The sequence below is a fragment of the Fringilla coelebs genome (genome assembly GCF_963513975.1).
Source record: "Fringilla coelebs genome assembly, chromosome: 3".
NCBI classification, from domain to species: domain Eukaryota; kingdom Metazoa; phylum Chordata; class Aves; order Passeriformes; family Fringillidae; genus Fringilla; species Fringilla coelebs.
This window is the reverse complement of record NC_140030.1, coordinates 110,143,973-110,171,009: the sequence shown is the minus strand read 5'-3', so window position 1 is coordinate 110,171,009 and position 27,037 is coordinate 110,143,973. Positions and strand designations below refer to the sequence as shown.

Below are 27,037 nucleotides of genomic sequence, written 5' to 3'. Positions count from 1 at the left end.
CTGCATGCTGTATGAACAACCAAGTCTGGGGAGCCCCACATCCATGAGTAAGCCAGGAATGAAACAGGAGACCAAGCTACTCGAGTTGTCATTCCATTGGAACGTGCCCCTTTGGGGGGTGGATGCCAGAGGTACCAGTAAAGCAGTTCTACCTCACTGACTCGAGGGAGCCAGGAGAAAAACTGAAATCCAACATGTTAGAAACAGTATGCTAACATTCCCACAAGAATAACCAGGGCAGGACGTAACTGAAAATGACATTTGAAATGCCATGGTCTGTCTTCAGAAGAGAGAAATGAAGAGCTAAAAATCCCCAGGACCTCCTGAGCAGAATGCAATGTCTGATGCCTTAAATTCATGCTGACATTCAGTGAAACTCTTCTGTTTTAACATATTTGGGCATGTTGTCCTAAAGCCACAGCCCAAGCCCCAAAGAACAAACCATGGTTGTGGCAATTGCTTTTTTTGGTGACTCTCACCTTTTTTTTTCTTTCTTAAATTTCTGTCACATACTAGAGGGAAAAAGCCCTCCTGTCAATGCAAGAGATTTTTTTTTACTGGAAACATTTCCTAGGAGCCTAAATTTCTGCCAGCACTCAGAAAAAGCTTAGATGTGCCAATATTGAAGAATTCTATGTTCAATAGAATTGTCTAGTCCCAACTGCTTAACAAGTCCAGGATTAAGAGCAGTCCATTCATAAATGAAATTAAAGGACACCAGTCCCCACTGCTTCCTCCAGCACAGAAAAGAGGGAAGTGAAAGGGGTAATTGTGTGATGACATTTGGTCAACAATTTATTTGAAAGCCAAAAATAAAAATTTTAATATTTATACATAATATAATACTGCATAATTATATAATAATTATGGTGTAAATATGTTTAAAAACCCAGAACACAATCCTGACAGTGGCTGAGGTGGATCACAGAAACTTCAGCTCTGCTGATGGCAGCCTGTGACAGCTGCAGCAGATGTTCAGTTTTGAGGGACTCAGGCTGATAAAATTGTTATATCTATAGGGAGGAAGAAAGCAGGAGAAAAATGTGTGCAGTGCACTGACTGTCATCCTGTATAAAGTAACTCCTACCAAACTAAATGACAAGGTAAAAGAACATTTACCCCCAAGCAGTGGGGAGTCCCACAGATTGGAGATGAAAAATAACAGATACCACAGGGAAAATGTGAAATGCAATACACATTCAAGTAACAGTATTTAATACAGCAAGAAACAGGGCATTCTGAAGAGCTGACTTATTTAACAGCAGTGTATTCACACCTCATTTAGTCTGTCCTCAGTGTAAACACAAAATACATCGTTATTCCTAATTTACATCCCCTTATGACCCTTTACCTAGTCCAACAGGCAACAAAAATACAATTGAGAAGTTCTACTGATGTAAACACAAGTGCCAAAATATTCCTTGCTCAGACAAATACGTGCTGCTTTCTCTGCTCCCTTACAGGAAAATCATGTTTTATCTCACATAAGGCCAGCTCTCAGAGAACAAGACTCTCTGTTCAGATTTACAATATTCTTAAAATAGGCTTTACAGAAATAAATAGCTGTCGCCCATCTCCCATGCAGATCTAAGATTTCCTCACATGCCTAGTCACACCCGTGTATCCACCACCTCTGGAAGTTAAAGATCCACACCCTGGTGCGGATCTTTAAAGCCATCAAAGCACTCAAACAAGCCCTAGAAATTCAAGTATTTTCTAGAAATTTTAGACATGGAAGATTAGTTTACTTCCAAGCTTCTAAAGTGATCCATCTGTGTAACAGAGCAATTCATATGTTCACTCATAAGGCAGTGCCCACGGAGTCATCACCATGGCTGGAAAGCAAAATTGTGTCTGTGGTAACTCCACAGAAAGGGAAGAGAAATAGCAAAAAGTGAGGACAGTCTGGGAATTTAGCAAGTTCCCTGAATCAGATAACTTCCATTCTGTGCTGGCTACAAAATGAATAGCTGGGGGAAAAACATGAAGGGGAAAGGTTCAGAACCTCTATTTAGTGCTATTTTAGGCAACAATGTGTGGAGGTTTGAGGAAAGCTGCCCTTGCACGTGGAATAAGCTCAGGTCCTGAACCTTGAGATCTCAAGGAGACAGACATTGGAAAGAAACCATACAAATACCTGACACACTGTTCAAAGCCCACAAGCCACATCCAAATCCAACTCAACAGTGACTTGCCATGTTTATGGGACTGCCTTACAGTCGCTTCAAAATGAACTCTTATCAAATGTAAATACAGCAAGTTTCAAATAGAAAGTTATGCCATGTTGTTAAATTAATGTTTTCCATAAGTAAAACTTTCAGTATTAAATTTCTGAAGAAGGAAGGTGTCACTGGAAGCGCTCACCAACCATCCTGTTCCACTGAAAGACTCATCAGGCATTTTGAAAAGATGCTCATGAACCACTTAGCCTATCTGTCCTTCCACAGAACCAGTGCACTAGGCACCCTCAGAATATAGACCCTCCCTATTATTCAAAACATGTATTTTAATACAATTTCAGATTATGTATTATCCAACCAGTTATTAATTTTACCTGTGTTTTAGTGGATGTGCAGCCAGTCACAAACACAAATAGAAGAGAGCAGGTGTCATAAAGCAAGTTATGACACCACCAAAATCTATGACACACTGTATTTAAGAGAGATTACCATGATCCAAAGAATGCCTTTTAAACTTCTGTTTTGTGAGACTAATACCAGGAGTTATATAAACAAACATGGAATTGTGCATTTCTGTGTTTTTATGTAAGCACTGTGACTCATTTTCTTGCCTATTACTATTATTTCTCTTTTTCTCTTGGTTTCTTAGCCAACTCTTCAGAGCAGAGACTGGGAACCTGGAGTTGTGCTCTCAGTGAAACCTCAGAGAGCTGGGCTCATTAGAGCCCTTTTTGCTGTATTTTAGGCTCAGTGCTGCAGTGGAGGCTGAGAGTTTTGTGCCATTATGTAACTGCCTGGCAGCATGTAGCTTCAGGCAGTTATAATCTGGTTTACTGCTTGTCATTTGCTAATACTTGGGTTTTTTCTCTGGCTTATGCTATCAGGGATGTTACAGGGGGGTTTGCCTTCCCCTTCCCAGTAGGAGAGAGAGCAGGCTGCAGCCACAGCCGCCAGGCTGGTGTGGAGAACACAGCACATCTCCCTGCTCAGCCCATCCCCTGTGCTTCCTTCAGCACACAGAGCAGTGCCCCTGCCCTGCCCCACGGAGGGTGGGCTCTGCTGGTGGCTCCTGTGGCACTGGAGGCTGTGGCTGAGCAGGATTTCGGAGCACAAGCCCAGGGTAAGATGCGGGTGGTGCTGTTCCAATAAAATCTGCTCATCGAGTGCATTCAGCGGGGCTGGGCAGGATTCCAGATTTAACCATACCATGGCAGCCAGCCAGGAGTGGGAAATAGCAACACACTTGGTGCTGTGCAGGGACAGAGAAACAGGTCCCTGCATCGCTGACTGAAGATCCTGAATTCTTTCAGAGCAGTAAAAATTACAAGCTACTAAAGGAGGCTTCACATGTCCTTGATAACAGTTCAGATATCTACTTGCTTTTCTATTCTCTTATAGTTTTCCTGAGCACAATATCCTTTTCCCTTCATTCTTTTTACCCATGCCAGATAGGACAAAAAGATATATCACAGCTAATTCTTCAGTACAAACCTAAGGTAAGAATTACAATGGAGAAGCTCTCCCTGGGAAGGGAGCAGCCAAGAGCCAGTGTGAGGGCTCCTTTATGTGTCTGCACTCTGCTCATTCTGCAAACAAAACTAAAATGGTATTTTTCATGCTGTATTTTATTTCCCTCTCCATGAAATCAATCTCCTTAAAGGAGAAAAAAATTAAATCTGATAGAAACCATGGGAAAACTAAATCTGAAAATAAAACTAACCAAAAAACACTAAGCCCTCAAAACTGTATGTTCTTGGCTAAATTCTATTTCAAAGGAAGAAATTACTTTATTTTCTTAAGATTGAAATTATTTATCAAATTATTTTTTTCACAAAACTATTAGTGCTCTGCCAGGGAGAACCTGAATTTATGAAAAGTGATTTTAAAAAGGATATAAGGAAAATTTAAAAGGATAAAAGAAGAATTTTTAATAATCTGAACTGTCCTTGCCAGAGAGGAGATAAGATGGAAGAGAGATGAGCCTAAAACAGATGTGTAGATTCCTTTAAAAACTGTGTTCTTCCTCCAGTTAATGGAAGAGAAATAATGGGAATTAGCGCTCTCAATTTATTCTTTGCCAAAATTTTCTGCCACAATATGAAATGTTAAATTTTAATTTGCAATTAATTTGAAATATTTATTTGGAGATCTGTGATACAATTTATATCACAAACTCTGTATTCCAAAGAGTCCCATATACAAAAGAAGGCCCTCAAAATTTTGAGTGCATTCTGAGTGGCGTGACCTGTAATATAGAAACCAGCTGATTATTTGTGGGAAATAAAAGGAGGAGGAAAAGGGAAGGGAAAAGGGAAGGGAAAAGGAAAAGGAAAAGGAAAAGGAAAAGGAAAAGGAAAAGGAAAAGGAAAAGGAAAAGGAAAAGGAAAAGGAAAAGGAAAAGGAAAAGGAAAAGGAAAAGGAAAAGGAAAAGGAAAAGGAAAAGGAAAAGGAAAAGGAAAAGGAAAAGGAAAAGGAAAAGGAAAAGGAAAAGGAAGGAAAGGAAGCCTCTCGTGTACACAGCCAGCCCAAGCAGGGCAGGTGACAGCAGAGGGACAGTTCACTGCAAGGCCACAGCCACACACCCAACCAAACCACAGAGAGCTCCCTGGGGAAAGGCAGTTACATTATTCCCCTCTTGGGAAGGAGAGACTGCATTATAAGGAGTGCAGCATAGCGATGCCCATCCTAAAGCAGCTTGAGATCCCAGACAAAACCACACAAACCTCTTCAGTCTGACAAGCAAAAGCTTTAAAATAGCTCTTTCAACTAAAGACAGCTTTCATCATATCCTTTTAGACACTTGTGGCCATTCCCAGATGCCACACTATTTTAAAAAACTCAGACAAACCCCACATGGAAGTAAAAGGCCAGCACATATGCAACAATCACTGCATATGCACAAGACCTTGAATCAGGAACACAACTGTACCTTATAAACTTGGTTTACAGCCATTAAGAAAGAGCAGTTTCACTAACAGCATTTCAATTTTTTTTTAAAAATAAATAATTTCTAAACAGATGAGAATCCCTCAGAATCCTAGAGGGATCAGGAACCTGCTGTAGACTTACTGCTAAAATCTCATTTAGGTGCAGCCACACTTGTACGTGTTCAGCACTGGTGTGACCAGGGCCAGAGAGCAGGTCCCAGTGGCATCATCTCTGATCTGCTGCCACAGAGAAAGCTCAACTTTTCCCTCATCATAGATTCCAGCATTGGGAGAAGCCAAAGTAAGTACCTTACAAACAGTGCTCAAACACTAGAGAGATGAAAGGAAAAGTAAAAGAAATTTACATTGAACACTTTTTCTGGTCAGACAGCAGCTGACTGTGACCAACCTCCACTTAAAGAGCTCCTAGGATACAGAGAAGGAGGCATGCTCTGCCTAGTCAGACTGAAAGCAAAAGGGCTCCGGCCTTAACTGCAGGTAGAGCTGTAAAAAACTGAGGGTGTATTTTGTCTTTTTTACTACAGTTGATTCCTAAAATAAACAACATCTTTTTAAAAAAAAACACAGAAAATTCTTCTTCAAAACTACAGCTCATCTTGCCCAAAACTGTTATTTTGCAATTAATATTTGCAAGTAGTAGGTTACTACCACAGTGAGTGATACTTTCAATATTCATCTCTACATGTGGATAACAGTTCCTGAGGACAAGGAAGCAAACGTTTGGCATGAATAGATGCCCAATTTTCTTGTGGAGGCATCAATATTAGTATGATTACATATAAACTGCAGTGCCAGTCAGTAATTTTCATGTAGGGTTATGCCTTGAAGATTCAAGTCTGATAAAATAATGGAGGCACTCAAAATTCACTTTTAAAAATCCAGTAAAATCTTTTGTACCAAGGAGTGTTAGGCAGCCAAAATAACAGTGTTGCTGTATCACTCTGAGAGTAGCCTTTATTTTATGTTCTGTTTTAATTACCATCATTTTAGTGTACTTCCATCCATCTGTCAGAGAAGAAGGAACAAACTCCACCAGCACCCACAGAAGTTCCAGCAATAACGTCAAGCACACCAAGGTTCATTGTGCTGCTGGAACACTTAAAGAAGCTTGACATAAACATACACTCAGCCTTAATATCAGATCTCCCTAAAGCTTTAGAGGTCTGTTCCCAGGCCTTTATAAATAACAACTCTGAGGGGGAATTTAAATTCAACATGTCTCCTGGACAGCCAACACAGACAAGTAAATGTTCCTGGGGTAGAAATGCACCTCGTGAAAAACAAGCTGATCTTCCAAAGAACAGTTTTTAGGTGGGAAGGAAAGGAGGCATTTTGCTCTTTACCAAGGTTCCCAAAAACCTGAGCAGTTGGCAAGCCAGCAAAAGACCTTTTTACAGACCTCCAATCCCCTCCTACTTTCACACAGAAACATTCCGATACTCGGAGCTGTAGATTTTTTTTTTTAAATTTGAAATTAAGTTAAGTCATATGAAAACATTTTCTGTGAGTTTTCATCCTAGTAAAGAGTGATTACGCACAACTACCTGACCATCATGACTCCTGGCCATCTGAAATCAAGCTGAAATAAAATAAGTTAAAAATTACAGAGTCTTAACACATAGCAAATGTAAAAAAATGTATCCAAAAATTAGGTTTAGACTACTCAGGTTAAACTGTGGTTAAATGATCACCATTCTCATCAACATATAGTGACAAATGCCTGCTGAGTTTCTCTCCACTTTTAACTGATCTAAGTATTTCTAAATCCCTTTCAATAAGATACTGTAACTGCATATTCCAACACATCTGATGCATTAATACAGATATTTAAGAAGCCAGTTTATAGCAGGTCACGCCCTGATAAGGACTTCAAACCTAAGTGCAGCACAGCACTCAAGCAGAGGCAAAAGAGGCCATTGGAACTCCATGGAATAAACAGCATTTTCCCAAGGTTTTCCAGCATTGAAAGCAAAGGAGGCCACAAGCTGATTAGAGGAGTTTTTATGGGGAACTAATTCCTTTCATACAAAACTCATCTAACAACTTGCTGCCTCAAAACAGTTCCCAAAACCCTGCTTCACCCCAGGTGTGCCATGTCTGTTAAGTTTGGATGGTTTGGTGGATGCACCAGTGTAGCATCCATGTAAGAAACAGGAAACATTCCTGTTGCTGAAAATCTCTCCTAAAATCTCTCTTTTAGGTCTCTGAATCTCAGCAGTCCTGTGGGGTCACCTCAGGTGGCTGAAGTCCAGGGTTAGCCCAAGCTGCAGACAGTGCAGCTCCTGCGCACTGATGATAAACAACAACCAAAGTAACCTGAACACCACTCTACAACAAACACCCTCTGTCACCACCCAAATAGTGGCAACTGACAGAAATTTAAAGTGTTTTAGATCCCTTAATAAGCATAACCCAATAAACAGAATATTATAATACATAATTTTAAATAAAAAATATGAAAGTACAATTCAGATCTTCTGTCTCTGAGGTTTTGATTTACATAGCTCTGCAAATCAAAAATTCCAGAATTATATTTACTGTGGTCAGCAACACACAACACTGCTTGAAGCACATTACTCCTTTTTTCCCCAAAGCAGCAAGACAAGAGAGCCACATCCTGACACATATCCTATCCTCTGAAACGACCCTTGTGGAGAGCGAGCCAGGCCTCCAGTGGCTCCCACAGCCCAGAAAATCCCATCCCTGCTGGCACAGCCGCGGTTTAATCTCAATCTGTCAGCAGAGCAGCACCCCCAGCACACTGAGAGCAATATTCTGATAAATCCCACTCTGCTGGTACACTGTGAGCAGCCTTACATAAACAACAGCTCTGCAATCCATGGATAACAGCAGGGCTTTGCAGGTACTACAGAGACCTGGGAGAGGGAGCGGGCTTGCTGCCTCACCAGAGACCGGCACGGAGGCAGCCAGGATGCAAAACTGCTTTTGTAAGTGCATAACACACAAAATATCAGATTCCACAAGAAACCAGGGTGTGTAACAATAGAACATAGTCAGGACAACTGTTCAATACTGCAGGAATTCTTGGAACTCAAAAACAGGGAGAAATAACTTTGTCACTACACCACAGGAAAAATTTCTCAAGGTTAGGAATCTCTGTTCACAAATGACTTCTGCAGAAACAGATAAAATCAGTTGTATTTAGAGTGATAGTGAGAAGTATCTCAATGGGTGATATTTTTATTTTTGCTGTTTGCTGTGGCTTTTGTATGCACAAATTGCAGAAAAATTATAGGAAAGAACTGTCTCCGAGACTTAATTGAGAGAAAAACAAGGATTGATCTAACTGGTCAGTGTTCTACAACTAATGCACAATATTAAAGTAAGGAAACCTGTTCTTTTGGAAGTTTTCAATTACTGTCAAAGCCAATGCTCTGGAGGTTACTCACAAACTGCTCTGCAAAGCAGGGCTCACTCAAAGGTTAAGTCTGTGGTTCAGGACCTCATCTCCTCCTGGAGTTAAAGGAGGCACTGGAAGCACAGCACCTGGTGCTGGCTTTGCACAGAAAACAGGACAATTCCGAGCTCCTTGTTCCTGCTAGAACATCGACCTTATTAGCTGAGCGCAGAACATTCAGTTCTTGTACAGGCAGAACTCGCCTTTCAAATGGGAATCTTGGAAAAAAAAGGCATTTCTCCAATACAACAAAATTTAATCCAATACTTTCTGGTCTGCTTTAGCCCAAACTAAATTATGTCCAGCTGCATTATCTTGATGCAGAACAAGAGACAGAACTATTAATCTTGGAGAGCATATTAAACATATACACCTGCCCTTTTCACCAAGGACAAATATCTCCTCTCATAACTTCAATAAACACTTCAAGGTAACACACAATATTACTTCTGAGAATCATGGGGTTCTCATCTGTTTTTTTCAACAAAACAGCATTCACAAAACCACAAAAAAATTCACAGAAGGAGATAACAGGAGTACTTGGAAGCAGATCTTCCTACTTGAAGGTCTCCCAGTCTCAGTGATTCAAGATAGTTTCCAAAATCGAAGTTTTCTTTTTTAAACAGTTTCAAACCTCTTTAGAAATTACAACCTGTTGGACTGCAAATGCACACCCTGCTGTTTAGAAGCTGATCTCAAGCAAATAAATCCCAACAAACCCAGAAAAATTGGATAAGTACATTCATCCATTCATCTCAAATGGATGAGAGCTGTGAAGCTTAAAATGTGAGAATTTAAATTCCCACATTTATTAGTCATATCAGCAATGACCACACAAGGCATCATCTACTATAAAGTGCTTACAGTGATGGGATATTACATCAGCAGGGACTGCACAGTGCACCAGTGGCAAAGGAGGCAACCACCAATGCCATGGTGCAAACAACAGAATATTCCAGCAGCTGTCTGGGTAGTCTGTCCTTCCTTAAACCCCACGTGGTGACAACGACAGTTCTTGGCCCCTAAGAGCTGATATGAGCTGTTGCTTGGCTTCTGCTCATGCCTTCTGGACCCAAATGTTTCATCCTTTGTGGAAAATACAGTTTTCCACGAGAATTCTGGTGGTGTTGCAGATCAGAAACAAAACCCATCTTTCCAAAGCATGAGTTGGACATTCAGCAAGTCCCTCAAGACACAACTATTTGAACACATGGTTCTGGTTTCCTTTAAAGAGCCCAAGAGGCAGAAGCAGTGTCAAAGTACAAATATGAGACATTCATTCTTTCTATCCCAGTTGTACCCTCTAAACACAACACTGCCAAAAGCAGACTCCCAGTGTGACAGAAGCTGTACAGAAGCTGTACAATACATTTGGTCTGGGGAGGGAGGTGCTGTCAGGTATTATAATAACAATTCAAACATAAGCATAGAAGTACACAACTCTCTACATGGATTACACTTCCTATACCAAAGAGTATCAAATTTTATGTCCATACAACAAGCAAAACTTTTAATTTCATGATCCTGCAGATGTCTCTAAAATACTGACTTTTCTCTGAGCAGCCCAGCATCTATTTTCAGCAGCCTTTTGGAGCTGATAATACCTTTGGAACTAAAATAAACTTTGATGCACATGCACTGTACTTGATGAAATGCTGTTGCTTTAACGCATCCTAGAGAGGGGGAGAAGGCTGCTACGAGGATAGACAGCAGCCAAAAGCTCTTCCTGGGAAAAGTGGATGGCTTCCTGCAAACAAGGACTATGTGACAATTGTGTGGTTTGGTTACAGAGTGTCAAAACTGGCTTCAGCAGATGCTTCCACAGCACTCCCACACCATGAGTCACCTGGGACTGTTCTGGTTTCACATCATCCAGGAAACGCTTCATTCATGCTGAACTGGGTGAACAGGGAGGGCAGCAGATAGCTGTGCTCAGAGGAGTGGCATCACCAGGCAACATCCTTCATGAGGATATTCTAGGCTCAGATTTCTCTCATCAAGTAGTAGCTACATTAATTTTCTATTTTACTGATGTAAATTTCTGTATTCCAGACAGATTTTTTTAAAGATTACCTCGAACACTGTAACTGCATTTTTATTTTGTGAGGTGCAGTAAAAATATCAGTATTTCTGTAAGACGAAAACATCAAACAAATCCACTTCTCAGGCAGAATTTGAGAGAAAGGAACAATGAAGTGGACAGATGAGGAGCAAGACTTGGCCATCTTGCACCAGCATGCTTGGGATTTTTTGCCTGGAGTGCAAACAGCTGAACTTGATTTTGATTTACATTCTCTGGATATTAAAACCAGATTAGTTTGAGCTACGCATCAGATTTATGGCACTCTCGTGCTGGGATTTGCTGAGGGCGAGGAGAGCTACACCTGCCTTCTGCACGAGGTCAGAATTGATGAGCTGGGGTCCCAGCTCAGGAAACATCAAGGTGCTGGAACCACGATTTTGCAGCACTGTTGCACTGAGATCTTTCCAGCGCTGAAATGAAGTGCTTTGCTTTTGGTGCAGTGCAATGGAAAAACTTAACCTTCCCTCCGTTATTATTGCAATATTTTCAAGCTTTGCTACAAAATAATGATAATCAACAGTATCTAGAGATTCAGCTCTAGCAGAGATCGCTGCTAGCAAATCTGAGCTGCTCTAAAACGGCAGGTACAAGCCGAGCTGTAAGAGGCGAGGAGGGGGTATTCTGCCAGCACTACATTCTCCTCCCTTCCCTTTAAACCCCACCCCACCCCACCACCGGAGAAGTCAGCCCCCTTACCTGATAATATCATCGTTGTGCCCGAGGAAGAATTTCTGGCTGTGTTCCCTGGTGTTGTAAACCACGCCGACTCCAGCCACGAAGTACACCACCTCTTTCCCTGCCGTGTAGTACAGGTTGTTGCGGCACTGGTGGCCCCGGTAGCCGTACACCCACTCCAGCCGGAGCTGGCAGCGCGGAGCCGTCCGATCCGCCATGATAACCAGCCCCCTGCCCACCGGCACACACAGCCGAGCGCCGGCCCGCCTTCCCCCGGCACGCTCTCCCCTTCCGAACGGCGGCGATCCCCGCCCGCCTGCCGGAGCCTCAGGTGTCCCTTCCGCGCGGGGATGAGGATGGGGATGGGGATGGGCCGTGCATCCGCGGATGCGGGATGCCGCCGCCGCCGCGCTACCGCCGCGCCGCCACCATCATCTGCTGCCGCCGCTGCCCAGGACGAGCCGCCGCCGCTCCGCCGCCGCTGCGCGACCCGGGCAACTTCTCGGGGGCACAAAAACACACCTACATAAGCAGCAGAGCCGGCTTTTTTTCTTTCCGAAGGCAAAGTAACTTCTGTGCGTCACCAGCACCACCTGCCAAAGTCTCCCCGCTGCGTCTCCCGTGTGGCACCTTCTTGGCTTCCTGCAGAAAGCTTCCTGGGCGCTCTTCTTTTTAACATATCTACCCTCGGGGCAGGGCTGGAAGAGAAGAAAACACAACAACACCCGTGCGCTAGAACCGCAGAGTGCACCTGTGTTTAAAATGCAAAGGGACTGCCGGGACGGGAGAGCTCTGCTTGGATGGGGAGCTCTCGTTCGCTGAGGGGAGCTCTCCTCGGATGGGGGAGCTCTGCTTGGATGAGGGGAGCTCTCCTCGGATGGGGGAGCTCTGCTTGGATGAGGGGAGCTCTCCTCGGATGGGGGAGTTGTCCTTCGATGGGGGAGCTGCTCTTGGATGGGTGCTGTGGCCACTCTGGGGGGCTTCTGAGGCTTTTCAGCAGGATCCAGTGCTCCGAGTCCTCACAGAAACCCTCTCTTTTAGTATCTTCTCACATACAACACCCAGCATTAATATGGGAACATTACCCCACCTTTCCTCACCCCCGGCAACCGAAAACTTTCTCCTTTTAGAGTCTGTAGCAACTATGGAATTAAGACAATCTTACTTTCCCGTTTTCAGTCACAAAACACTCCAAGTCACCACGAGATAGAGGGGACTGTGGTTTTGTTTGGGTTTTGGGTGGGGGTTTTTTGTTTTTTTTTTTTTTTCTTTTTTTCCCGTTTTTTTTTCACTGTCATCCCTTGGAATGATACTATAAGGAATACATTTTCTCTCTTGCCGTCTGCTTTTCCTAAAGCAGAATTCATACTACCATTATCTGTCGAGTTTGGTTGCTGCGTGTTGGCAGTGGTAAGATATCCACTCCTTTATATCCACTGCACAGGAGCCCAAACCCAGCCCTCCAGAAACTCACTCCAGAAGGCCACAACCGCAGGGAAGAGGATGCAGAAGAGCAAAATCAAACACCCATTTTCAGTGCACAGCGCCAGACGGACGGGGAGAGGGAATTCCAAGGCTGACGACCCCTGTACCTTTTCCCACACAACCCGCCTCGCACCGACCGAGCTGAAGAGCGGCGCGCCGCCACCGCTCGCACACGGGGTCACAGCGCCGGCAGCACTCCGGGACACAGCAGCGGGACACCCGCCCTCGGCGGAATGCGAGCCCCGGCGCCTCGGGAGCCGCCCCCGGCAGGAGCCCGGCCCCGGGCGGGCGCAGGGGCGGCCGGAGCCCTCACGCCGCCCGCCCTGAGGCGGAGCCGCCTTCCCGCCTCGCGGGGCGCGCGCGGGCGGCGGCGCGCGGCCCCTGCCGGCCCCCGCCGTGAGGGGCCCTGAGGGAGCGCGCGGCCCGCGGCCATGGCCGGCACGGCCCTGCCCCGCCCCGCCGGGCACACGCAGGTTCAGCGACGAGACCCCGTCTTTCTGCTTTCCCCGTGTGCAATAGTCTTCAAAAATCTCACGGAATACGACCAAATTCGCGCTCGCGTTTTTTAACTGCGTCCCGGCAGCCGCTCACCACAAGCTCCTTGTTTTATCACGGAATCGTGGAACGGGTTGAGTTGGGAGGGGTACACGAGGATCAGCTCCTGGCCCTGCTCAGGTCTCCCCTACAATCGCACCCTGTCCCTGAGAGCGCTGCCCGAGCGCTCCTGGAGCTCTGGCGGCCTCGGGGTGCCCATGGCGCCCGTTCCCTGGGGAGCCCGGGCAGTGCCCGACACCTCCCGAGGGAATGAGGGAAGAGCCTTTCCCTGATGTCCGGCCCGAGGCTCTGACACAGCTCCTGTGTCCTGCCCTGCTCACGGAGTGAAGAGACCGATACCAGCCCGTCCTTTCCCACCCTGGTATTATTCAATGGAATAATTTCCATGTGATCACAGCTTTCTTTTTATGATTTTTTTTGGTTAATTATCCAATTTACATAATAAAATTAATCATTATGACAGATAGGTTCTTCACCTATCCAAGCAGGACAAATGAAAAATTAGTTTCAGGCCTCTGCTGCCGTGGCTGTCATTTCTCTGTGAGCAAGGGCAGTCAAGCTGAACTTTGTATTTAATCCTGTAGGAAAATTTATATCCTGTGTTTTGGAAAAAAAAATAAATTATGATAATCATTATTTTAGCAATTAAGTACACTAGTCATGCATGAACACCCCATAAAAATCTCAAAGAAAAACCTTAAACATGTGGACCAACAAGTTTGGTTTCATTCATTTATCTATAATCTGTACTCTCAAGAATTTGGTAATTTTTTTATAGTGGTTGAATTAATTCAAATAATTTAAGCATGAGATTCTGTGTAACTTTTTTGCAATTAAAAAATGGCATTATTAGTTTCCTATAAGGAGCTGTCGTGTTGCTGAGAATGTTCCTCAATGCTGCAGCCTGCTGTTCACTGTCAGCACAACATAAATATCCTGGATGCTCTCATGGGCTGTTTTTTGGGTGTTAATTCCTAGATCTGGAGCCCTCAGCATCACAAAGAGAATGGAAGGAGCAACGCAAACCAAGACAAAGTGTGAACTTAAGTTTAAAAGGGGGATTTCTGTTAAAAAACGGTAGTCTGAATATATTTCCAATTTCACATAACTGTAAAAATGAATGTTTTCAAATATACTGAAGAACTTAATTAAAAGAGACATAAAAATTGGTAATAGCATTTTTCCTCCTCATTGTGGCAAGGAGCCCATTGGCCAGGAACACATGTCCTGTGACTTTACTGCTTTTTTATTTTATATTTGAAATGTAAAAACCAACTAATATAGAGTCTTGGACGAGTAGTACCTGAGTGACAGTCACCACTCTGCTGAAGGGACTTTTTGCTGCTGCTGTTGTGTTTTTTGAGGGCTTTAGGGTTGGTTTTTTGGGGTTTTTTGCTTCTTTGGTTGGTTGGTTTTCTGTTTGGTTTGCTTCTTTGAAGCAAGCCTTATACAGAAGATGCCAGAAAGCACCACATATCAAATGAACTCCAATCCTCTGTGATACATCCTGCCCACTCTGTACATATCCAAGAGCTGTGATTAACAATGAGCACTGAGGTTTTCCCTCCCAGAAACATCTGTCTTATGTCCTAGATCTCTGCTCCACAAAATAGCCTTTATAACTCATATTTTTATGGATGAATGTACAGCAGATGCACAGAGATGTCATGTTAATTGGTATTTCAAAATTGGTACCTCTTATATGAGCTGCAAATACTTTTTAAAATGATAAAAAATCCCTAATAACTCAGGGGAGGGATCAGAAGCTGTGATCTAGTTCTGTTTATTTGTTGCCTGGCATTACATTAATCCAATCCTGACTGACGCCTCTCGGTGATTTTACAATTTAACTACAAAATCATACGGGACAATTGGCTCTAAGCTCTTATTCCTTGTGGGCAGAAATACTGATTTGCATTAATGCAATGCTTGGATCTGGCCAGAAACAGCGGTAGGAGAAAAGGAGAAAAGAAAAAATTGAGCCTTTTCTATCCTCACACCCATTTCAGAGAGACCTGGCAGACCGGGCTCCTTCTAGAGCCAGCCTGGAGGGAAAGTCCTGACCAGCCATGACAGATTGGTTCTGCTGCTGTCCCAGAGCTGAGCAGGAGAGCCAGGAACAGTTCTCAGGAATGGATCAAACCCACCCATCACACCTCTGCACTCTGACACAGCGGCCCAAGGTCTCCCAGACCCCCTCTCTCACGGGATACTGCCAGCCTCCATCCAGCCTGGGGGCTGCCTTTCTGCCAGATCTTCATGGAGCCTCAGCGACCGATTTAAAATCACTGCAGAAAGCTTCATCTTCCCACAGAATCTCCTTTTTTCCTGCCACAGCAAGGATGGTGGAGCTCTTCACCTTTCTGAATCCTGGCTGCCATACTTGACTCAACTTCCCTCCTACGATGATTCAGCTGAGACATGTCTAAATCTTGCCACGAGTTTACATAACTCCTTAGAAATCTGACTTTCTGAGCGAAGAGAAATTCTATCCGAGCTCTCCATTCTCTCGAGCGCACCAGTCACCCTCGGTGTGCGGTGTCCCGCATCTCCCTGGATACAGTGACCTCTCATGGATGATGCCGGCACTCGGTGAGCGAGGGACAGCTCTGTCTCAGCTGGGCGTGGGAGAAGAACAGCGGTAGCGACAACAGACTTGAAACAAAATTCGGGCTAGGCCCAGATAATTTTTGCCGTTACAACGCAATGAGCCACCCCAGCGTCTCATCTAACAGAGAAAGAGTATTGTGCGGCATTCCTTACTCTGAAATATAAAGTAAATGATATTTCAGACGCAGAAAAATGTGTATTCACGCCGCACTGTAGCTGCTCACCGCCACCAGGCTGATCAGCTGGGGGGTGGCGCTGAGCAGGGGAGGATCCGGCAGGCACCGAGGCACAGAACGCTTTCCTTTCGTTCCGTTAGGTGCTGGAATGCCGAGCAGCCCGTTCGGTGTCCCTGGCGTGTTCTCCTGGGGCTGTCCCGCCGTGGCTGCGGGCGGGCCGTGCTGCATTATGACACACTGCGGATGCGCCCACGCGCGGCTCGGGAGGCGCCCGGGGACGGCGGCTGAGTGAGGCGCTCGCCTGCCTTCCGCTGCACGGCACCGGCTCCGGGCACTCCGCACTGCCACGGCCACTTGCTCAGGGCGTGCCCTCCGCTGGACAGGGCTGAGGTGTCCGCTTCTTCCACTGATTTCATTCTTAAGATTAATCACAGCCTGATTTTCTGATTATTTTTTTTTTTAATGAAAAGGACTAATGTTTGTTTCAACTCATTGGGATTTAAGTTTCTGTATTTCTTCAGCCACCTGTGCTTAGTAAAGGTAGGGAAAAACAAAACAAAACAAAACAAAAAACAAACAACAACAACAACAACAAAAAACAGCCACCAAAAGTAGCAAAACTCCCATAACCTGCAAGTTATTTATTGCAAAGGTAGATTCTGAAAGACCATATCCATTTAAAGTCTGAGAACTCAACCATAAGAAAGGAGACCATGGTGAAGGGAAAAAACATCTAAACCAATATTTCACCAGGACAGAGATTCATAATTCTTTTCTTTTCCTTTACCATTACCATTAATCTTCCTCATACAAAGTACAGCCCTACCACAGAGCATATTTCTGTGCAGAACACATGGATTAACTGATTATTGGCATTAATCTAAAAGAAAACCCTCCCACCAACACATACTAAACTCTGATGGCTAAAGAGTTCTGGGTTTTTTCCTCACATTGTGCTCAATTTGCCTGGATATGGGAAGGACCCTCTGAGAGCTTCCCTCAGCTTAGAATGTGATGTGAGGGTCCCTCCAAGATGGAAAAAAGGGGACTAATCTGACTACAGGACAATTCCTGTTCTTGTCAATGACAAGCAACACCGCTGGGAAGTGGTTTGCCTTAATCAATTTTCTTTGAAAATTCTCAGGTTCTGTATGACTTCTACAATCTATCTCCAGAGGAAATATCACAACTTAGGTACAAAACAGCTGCAGTAATGTGTTATCCTTACCCTTCAGTGTGGCTCCAGGAACAGGAACAGAACATTCCATCTGCAATCCAGAAAGTGTCACGGCCACCTCTGAGAGGTGACACCAGCAGGAGTGACAGCCTGCCCAGTCCCGGCCCCATTTCCATCACCCACCTTTGCAGTTTCCTCTTCCCCTGGTATTTTCCAGCAGCAGTCCCTCCCTTCACATGGTCCAGGAGATTCCCTCACTTCTCTCCCTCCTGTCCTGGCACACAGATGTGTGCACTGACCTGACTTCTCTGACTTGGCTCTGTCCGGGGAGGCTCTTCCTGACCTCTCTCTGCAGGGAACTGCTCCCTGAGGCTCCAAGGCTTACTGGGATTCACTCCTGCTCCTCAGCAACTTCCAGTCAGTCCCTAAGCAGAAAGGATTTTTATTCAAGTCATTCTTGGGAACAGCTTCCAGTAAGGAGTGAGACAAACAAGAAAACAACTCTAAAGGCAACATTCAACCAAATCACTACAGAGCCACACACCCCAGGCTGTCGAGACCCATCTGCCTGACTGCTCACTGCACCAGCTCAGTGGAAGTGACACATATGCAAGGCATCAACATCTCTGTGTGCATTAATCAACTCAGAAAATTGTTTCATAGTCTCTAATAAGGCTAAACTTCAGCTTTTTCTAATGTATTAGATTTTACATTTACAATACTAGCAGTGTTAGCCTACATTTTACTAATAATTAGACTGGACAACATAACATTACAGAGTAAAAACTTGTGTACATGAACACTCCATTGTTTAATAACCAAAAACTTTGGAAAACAAGAAAAACCCAGAGAACACTGTACACTCCATGAAAATAATTTAAGACACTGGTTTTGGTCACATGTTCAGGAAACTGTCACTTGGAAACACGTGAGTTTGCAGTTTATCTGCTTTCTACCAAAATTACTATCTGAGTGGATTTTAACAATCACAGTACATTAAAACCCGGGTTCCTTACATTTCATTGACTTTAAAACATATTGGAGCTTCTTAGAGCTATTCCTATTAGATTGATCCCTAGGTGGCATCCAAGGTAAGGAAGGGATGTAAGAACTTGAGCAAAAGGTGGGTAGGAAGCTGGAGACTGGTGCTTATTCAAAATGATGTCCTTTTGCTGCCAGCTGGAACATGGAGCTTTACCTCCATTGGGTAAATGTTCAGGGAACTCCATTGCCCAGCCTCTGATGTGCTTACTCCCATCCACTCTCCCGGTTTCACTTCCCACAAAAAGTATCTATATCAGAATATTTTTCAAAATATTCATTTAATTCCTTTTCTCTTTATTTTTGGCACTTACTTTGGGAGGCAGGGTAAAAGGGAGGGCAGGTGGGAAGTGAAGGGAAAGAAAAGTGGGAAGAGAGAAAACAACTATTTCAGAATGAACTTTTGCACAAAAGAATGGAATTACATTTGAAGACAGTTTCAGTGCACAGGAGAGATGACATTTTAAAATAACTTTATTTTTGATCCTCTTTCAAAATTATGATTTAACATTGTCAGAAATGAAATAAGAAACTTACCCAGCATATTTAGTTTTAAAAGCATTTAATGACATCGCATATATTTAACAGATAGGGTAAAAGTCTAGAGGTACAGTTCGATACAACTGAAAGCCAGTTCCAGTACTACTCTTGACTACAGGCCCAGTCATTGAAAGTTCATTCCTATTAAATGTAATTTTTGATTGTGCAGTAAGATGAAAATTTTTCATTACAATAGTTACAGTGACAGAAATGCACACTATGTATCAAAGAGCAAGGTAATGTAGCAAAATTATAACACACAGTGCTGCAGCTGACAAGCAAGTAACCATTTGAGTAACATTACTTTTCCAGTAAATGCTTCAGTTCCACTTTTACACTTATTGATGATTTTAAAGGGTTTATTATACATCTAGTCTTATTATACTTTGTACTAGAATTATCTGAAACATACAATATAATGTATTTCGGAAAAAAAAAAAAAAAAAAGAAATTTGAAATTACAGCTTATTTAAAACTGTACCAGCCTGTTAATCCATCTTGAACACCAACATTCTCATCTGTCGTACTCGATGCGGGGACGCTTCGGGTGGTGTTAAACAAACCTTGGGCTGTGAGTCAATGCATACCTGCACTCTGTTACAGCAAAGAGAACACACTACCATTTGAATTCCTGTTAGAATTGCTGGGGAAGGCTCTACTAGCCAGGAGTCAGCATAACAACCTTAACTGGAAGTGAATGCCTTTGAGAATTTGTACATTGGTTTCTCATGTGCACAGTAGATTCGAAAGCACCGCTGCCTTGCATACCAATAGCACTAGGAGTGGGTTATTTTCCAAGACAGCCTCACAAAATTGAGGAACAGTTTAAATATTAAGATCTAATCTACATTAACTTCATTTAAAAAAACAAAACAAAAAAAAAAACCAAAACAAAAAAACAAAACAAAAAAACCCAAACAAAAACAAACCCCCAAAACCTGGTCCTCCCTCTCCTACAGAAGCTGCCCAATGCACCTCATACGTTTGTAACTTTAGATTCTTTTTTTTTTGTTGGCTTTTTTTATTTTAAAACGCTCTATAAATAAAAAAATGTCAATCACATTGAGGAACATGAGGCACAGAGAGTAACGTATTGGTTCTGAGCTCGCATGCTGGAATTCCACTGGAACGGTCAGAGAAGTGCAGTGTGTGGAGATGGAATTCACTTCTTTTTACCAAAAAGGCTGAATCTTTTCTCTTTGTCTTTCTCTTTGTCTTTCTCCCGCTTGCCAGGGCTGGACTCGCTGGTTATTGTGACACTGGCAGGCAGGGTCTGGGCACGGCTGGAGGCTGGAGTGCTCTGGGTGGTCGGGGACACTTCGATTTTGTCTGAAGAGATCGCTGATGTGATGGCCTGAATCCACGTGTTCATCTCCTCCTTCAAGAAGCCCCAAAGGCACAGAACTGTTACAACCAGCACATCCCTCTGACTCCCATGACAGTCCACAGACACAGGTGGAAATGCAAGGAAAAGCAGCCCCAGCTCATCCCCTCTGGCTGTGCACCTCCAGAGACACCTCCCAGAGGCTGTACCTGAGCAGCCCTGGGCCTATGCATCACCCACACACAGAGTGCACAGCAGCTCTTAGCAGCTGCTCCTCCCCATGGCACAGCAGCACAGACAGCACAGCAACAAACCACAAGAAAAACACACTTACATCGTCTTTGGCTTGGAAGAGGTATTCGTTGCCATCGGTCAATCTGGAAAGAAAACACCGTCACAAATTTAGCTCAGTAGTGGCCACAGTGCTTCAACTCCTGCTCGTTTGGCTCCAGCACATGAGCAGCCCTAGGCACACAGGACTGCACGTGCCAAATGCCCCCAACAACTTGCAGCTGTTCACATAGCAGCTCTGGGCTCTGGACATGCTCAGGGTGCTGCTCGTGTTCCCATGTGGCTGCTGCCTCAGTATTTGCTCTTTCAGGTACATCTTTTCTCCTTTGCAAAACACATTATCAAAGTTTACTCAATACTTTCAAAAGAAAAATGTCACAGGCAGCACCCAGAGTTTTCATGGCTCCTGTGAAATCCTGAAAATTGTGCAGCTGCTCTGCTCTTGTAGCTATGGTGGTGCTGCCTCAAGGTCCTGCTCCAAGTATTAGTGATGAGCAGCTGCCTCTCCTCACAGTGAAGGCCAGAGTCTCCCTTCTGTTTCATTCTGTGCTGATTTTACTCAAATGGGATACATTTAACAATGTATGTGATGATACATAGAAATGAAAAAACAAATTCATATCACCAGAACAAGCAGGAGACCTGGGCAGCAGGAGCTCTGCTGCAGGTTTCCCCATCTTTCCCAACAAAAAGCAAGCATTTTAACAACTCTTTAAAAAATTAAATTAAATTAAGGATTTAATAGTAAAATAACAGTGCTTGAGTAAAGGAAATATCTACATGCAAGTAACCAAGGGGCCTGATGCAGGTGATGGAGCACTGGGAAAAAAGGGCAGTTGGTTTTTCTGCCTAGCTTTGGATTTGGAACAGCTTATACTTCCATTAGCAATTCAGAGAGGTTTAAAATAGTCTAAAGGATGAATCACATAGCTGCAGGCCTGTCTTCAAGAAAGGTACATTTCCCTAAATATTTGCTATATATTTCCACATATATTTTCTATAAAGCAAATTTTCCCCAGATAGGGATTCTCTGATCTTTAAGAGGATTCCTGTACCAATATTAAATTACACCACCACCACCCCTGCTCTGCCAAAAAACCCCAAAACACCTGTGTTGGAATACATGACCCGATCAGTTCATACAGTAAGTCTTTTTTGACAGGATTACCTCACAGCTGTGCAATGATAAATATTTTTTAACTGTTGGCACCTAGAAGACTGTTCAGTAAACCAGTTTTCCAAGGAAAAGCCTTTTTTAAAAACTTTTAAGCAACAGGTTTTTCACTTATTTGAGTGAAATGGTCTGTAACTATATGTTCCAGACCTGAATACGTGAGATGTGTTCAGTAGTCTCCTAAATTCATACTGAAAAAATGAAACAAGAGGCTTGATTTGGAAAAGAGCAGAACAACAATCACTGCTCTCCACCAGCTCCAGAGGGAGCATCTGAAAAATCCAGCACTGTGAAATGAAAGCCCCCACCTGCAGGCACACGCATCTGGTCTTGTCCCAGATGAAAGTGCTCTGAGGACTGCAACACCGTCCTGTGCTTGCTCGCTCTGATGAACAGACCACAGCCCAGGGATAGAAAGAGCTTGCTCAGAAAAGCAGGGGCTGCAGTTAGCATTCATGGTCAGCTCCTGGGCTGGGTTTCCCAGTGAACACCCCCACCAAGGCTTTCCCCAGGGGCAGAGCACTGCCCAGGTTTACCTGAGCTTGAACACATGCTTCTTCTTTTTGTAATCGACCGCTACTTCGCAGACTGCGTCCTTCAAGCTGACGGGGATCTCGTTGTGGTAAGGGATGCCAGAAGCAGCAGCTTTTGAGTCCTTGTAGAAGCCCATCTCTTGGTTGTTTATGACACAGTACACGTTATGCCATGACCTTTGAGACATGGGAAACGACAAGAGCAGTTATAAATCCAATGCTCTCACCTGCAGAACTGGAAAAACCAAACGTCATTACATCTGTAAGTTACTGGAGATTGGTTGTGTGAGGATGTGAATACAGCCTGTGCTGTCCCATGAACTGCAGACAGGGAATTCTTTCATGGAAGCACAGCTTCAAGACAAAAGCCAAAGGGAACCGAGATTCCCAGAGCTCCCAGTGACAGCACATCAGCCTGTCCTCACAGTGGGAGGACTGTTTGGCAGACTGGGTACTTTGCATTCTTGAGACAGAAAATGATTGACCTTTTAATGGCAGTGCTCTGTTGTAGAAGGAATTCTCACTGTGCTGCAAAATGATGAATGGAATGGAAAGGACTGTGTGTGAAATCCTTGATTGACACAAATACTCTTAGTAGCATCATCCACCTCATTCTCTAATAGAACTGTGAAAATTAACAATTACTGGAAATAAGAATACCCAGACACTGGTACTGGTGGCTGTCACTGCCTCAAAGGTGTTGTCTGGTGGGAACAACTCCAGTGGCACAAAAATCCTGGTACTGCTGTACTCACTTGAGATCTCAGCTCTGCCAAGTGCTTTGGCTCTTACCAAATCCCACAGATGTTGCTGCAGCTCAGCACTTGCTGTGAACATTTCCCTTGTCAGCCAAGTCATAAATCTGGCTTCAAAAGCTCTCTCAGGCCACAAAGGACCCCAGACAGCTTTTTCAGGAGAGACAAATCTCAAAGTTCTGCCTATTTGAGACCTGCAGGACATTCCTTTGGAATGAAATTGACTATGGTGCACCAATCATCTCATCCTCTGCTCATGCTGAACAGATTACAGAGTAGGTGGAAAGTGGTAATGTGCAAATAGAAAATGTCAGAAGAATATGAACATTTCTAGTCTCACACCTACGTGGTTTTCTTTTCTTGTGGTAACATACAACTTGAGAGATCTGGAATCAAATCCCACTACTGCCACAAATCCATCATGTGGAGTGGGAAAGTTGTGGTATCTCTCTGCCTCAGTTTTCCACCTGACAAATGTGGCTAACGCTGCCTTTTGTACCAAATATCTCCAGACTGCAGTTCCCCACATGCAGCCTTCAGCCCTGCAGCCCCAGCCCTACAGCAACAGGAGCCTGGGAGGTCTCTGGGAGCAGAGAGAAGGCTGGAGATGGCTGTGTGCCATCTTGGGCAGAGCCCTGGGCTGCCCTGCCTGCGTTCCACATGGGGCACTGTACCTGCTGGAGGCTTTCTTGCTGTGTGTCTCCCACTCGTGCTTGCGGTGTAAGAAGCCCTCCATCTGGGCCGAGGGGATCTCCTGCGTTTTGGCCGGGAGGGTTGCAGCAGTCTGGGCCTGAACGCCGCTCTTGGCTTTGCGGTCTGACGTCGGGGAAGGAATGGGACTGGACTCTTTGGAACTCGTCCTCTGTTCTGCAGCTCCATTGACCATTTCGTTGGTTTCTGCAGTTTCTGCCACCTAGGAACAGTGGAGAACATGTTCAGCCAGAAGCTCCCAGCACTGAGGCATTCTGCAGTTAATCTGTCTCCCTGCACAACGTGGCTGTGTATAAACTTTGCCTGGACAATGACACAGGCCAGTAAGTTCTTTCTCGCACTCCATGGAGACACAGGAGGCCAAGGAAATTAGAAGGTAGGAATGGATTAGTACCCATTTTATAGGTGGAGAGACGGGAAAATAAAAGCAGCTGAACATCAGTGTGAATTTTACTGTGCTTTGCTCTGCTGGTCAATTCTTTTATATATTGTTATTCCTAGAATGAGAGCATTTAATTCTGTTGCTAAGTACTCAAATGTTTGGAACAGTAACAATCACACTTTCTGCAAACCTAGAGGAACAGTAGAAGTTATACACATCAGCCACCTTAAGTACATTTATGGCATTACTGGGGCATTAAAGGTCCATAAAAGGTATTATCTATGAGTCAGCAGAGAAAGATGTCACAATCGCCCAGGAGCATTTACAAAAATGTGTGCAATTGATTTGTTTCTGTAAAAGCTCCTTTCCCGCTTTCCCCGTTCCCCTAGTGACACAACAAAATCAAAACATGCAGAAATTAGAAAGATTACACCATGCATCTCCACCATCCCAGTTAGGATATTGGATCGTAAAGACAAGGGGAATGAGGTCACGTGTCAATTGATCGAGGTCTGGTTCAGACTGGCATTATTAGGTGGATTGGATTTTGGTTAAAGGAACTGAAAACCACCACAGTCACACAGCATCACACAGCTATTTACCCCCAAACAAAGACAGAACCAAGGCCTTGCCCATCACTTGCTTTGTTGGTCGCGTTGCCTGGCGCACTGGGATCGATAGCCTAGAGAGCAGCCGTGTTTCCAGCAGCTCTCACTGGTCAAGCTGGCGACGTCTTCAGGAGCCATTCATCCAAAAATCATTTAAATTGGAATCCTAATGGCTATAAGCTTTTGAAATGCAGCTTGGTCCCAGTTTTTTTTTTCTTGTACCATTACTTTGACGTGTAGAGCCGTTGGTAGCAGCTCGGGAGTTACACAACCAGTGTGTAGTATTATTATTAGCAAGTTACTAAAGCTCAGTGCTGCTAATGCTCTAGTAGATTACAAACATTCTGGACTGGTTTTATGCAGACAAGCAGGTTTTTGTGAATGGCACAATAATTAGACATTCCTACTTCTGCACATGGCCTGGACAAATCAAAAGCAGCCAAATTATTATGCAACAAACTCAATTTTGCCACCGTTTGCTAGAACTTCTTACAGTATCCATTATTGTGCCTCACACCTTGTACCTCACCATTGGCCTATAAAGATCTGAGTGTCAGCTTGCTCTGACCATGGGAAGGATTGGTTAACTGCCTTTAGCAACCTAAACCTCCAGAGTACAGACACTATGCCCTTAAACAGGGAGAGAATCACAGCTCACATTGCACTTCAGTCAGATCTGGTTTACCCTGTCCCTGAAGACACATAGCCTTACACTGCCCCTTTACAATTAGGATCAATCTAAGCCATCAACCCTCACTACTTGTACCCAAATCTCAAAGTATGACAAAAATGTTGCATTAAAGCGGGGGAGAGGGTAAATAGATGAGGCTGAAGTTTATCCAAACATGGCCAGAACACAGGTAGTGGAATGAACGACCCCTGAGTCACCATTCATCACCCGTGTCAACCACCCAAGGCCAACAGAGCCTTTCAAGAACAAGGAGAGCCATTTGCACACCTTTCTGTCCAGTGACAGCTCCTGAACCTCAAACTCTGCTTTGCTGCTGGCTGGGGCCCTGTCTGAGGGACCTGACACCTCTTACCAGCACTGAGGAATCACACAGCCAACAGGAACTCATCTCCACAGCCTAAATAAACTCCCCAGAAATACCTGGCCCCTGCACTGACACAGAAAGCAGTGCATTTGCTGGAGCAGTACCAGCCAGATGTGAAAACAGGACTGCTTTGGGGGTACCTAGAACCCCTAATCTGAGGTAAACCAGACCAGCACAGCCAGCAGCCACTGCACAGCTGCTCAACATATTTTATGGGAAATAATATGGAATTCAGTGCTGCAACCCTGGCTTTGAAAAGTAACTGCCAACTTGAATTACATCATCAGACCTGCACCTTCTACATCAAATTCTACCCGTTGTAAAAGCGCTATCAAAAGCTTTTCTGATGCTCTTTCAGGTTTTATTTCCTTTCACGTGTTATCTACAATTAACAGAAAACAAGCAAAATAAATCATGAACAGCTCTGCAAAGGATGTGTCATGAAAACGGAGAAAAAACAGGAGCTGAACACACTTCAATGGAAACATGCGTGGGGCATGCGGAGACGACGCCACGGAGGACAAACAGCAACAGCAAACTCCTGTTACAACACAACAGCTCTTGTGTACACGATACAGTTCTCTCAGTGGGGCCTGAGGGGTTAGTTGGAAGTGCTTTAGTGGCTACAGGCTACTCTGGAAATCTTTAAAGCAGGACTGGGACATGCAACAAGACAGGTGGTGACAATGACACAGGTGCCCCTTTGGATTTCACAGTGCTTGAAGCAACATCTGCTCAGTTCATTGACTCAAGGCTCTGCCCCACAGCTGAAGAACCAGATGATCTGCCTGCTTCAGATGCAAAGAGATGCCAGCCTCTGGGCTGTTCTGTCAAAAGGACCTCCCTAATGCCTTTAGCCAGACCCACAGGCTGAAATAAATAGGTGAAATCCTACTCTTCTAGAGCCTGAAATGATGACCTTAATCAATGACTTACTTTTTCTTCATCATCATAAAAGTGGAATTTTTACATGAGTGTACTAATACAAATTTAAAAAATCTATCTCTAGAAATTCCTTCTACAAACTACTTTTTTCACCAGAATACATGTGAAGGCTCTGCAAATGGTGGAGTCTGAAGCTACAGCTATCCTGCCCTGGGAACTGACACACTTTTGAGTCACAGGGCAGCCACCAGAGCATCCCCATAAATTCATATGGAATTTTTAAAAGCATTAAGAAGCTACATGTTGTTATCCTGACAAAAGAAAAAAAAAACAAAAAAAACAAAACATGCATCATGAAGTGGAAAGACAAAAGTACAGTTACTGAAGCACATCCTTTCAATCACCGCTCTCAGATCACAAGCTCAGCCCAC

At 44.1% G+C, this 27,037-nt stretch overlaps 2 protein-coding genes across 5 annotated transcripts in view; both read right to left on the bottom strand.

Moving 5' to 3' along the window:
- Positions 1-11,522, bottom strand: part of EML6 (EMAP like 6) — a gene marked incomplete at both ends in the record, with an annotated part of 84,179 nt that extends 72,657 nt beyond the window's left edge. For both annotated transcript variants that reach the window (XM_084201679.1, XM_084201680.1), the window contains one exon: positions 11,326-11,522. In XM_084201679.1, coding sequence (XP_084057805.1) covers positions 11,326-11,522 — 197 coding nt within the window. The remainder of the gene's footprint in view (positions 1-11,325) is intronic.
- Positions 11,523-18,893: 7,371 nt separating this feature from the next.
- Positions 18,894-27,037, bottom strand: part of SPTBN1 (spectrin beta, non-erythrocytic 1) — a 116,487-nt gene continuing 108,343 nt past the window's right edge. For all 3 annotated transcript variants that reach the window (XM_084203481.1, XM_084203482.1, XM_084203480.1), the window contains exons 33-36: positions 23,640-23,878; positions 22,214-22,387; positions 20,547-20,589; positions 18,894-20,266 (exon numbers count right to left, since the gene is read on the bottom strand). In XM_084203481.1, coding sequence (XP_084059607.1) covers positions 20,051-20,266; positions 20,547-20,589; positions 22,214-22,387; positions 23,640-23,878 — 672 coding nt within the window. In that variant the 3' untranslated portion in view covers positions 18,894-20,050. The remainder of the gene's footprint in view (positions 20,267-20,546; positions 20,590-22,213; positions 22,388-23,639; positions 23,879-27,037) is intronic.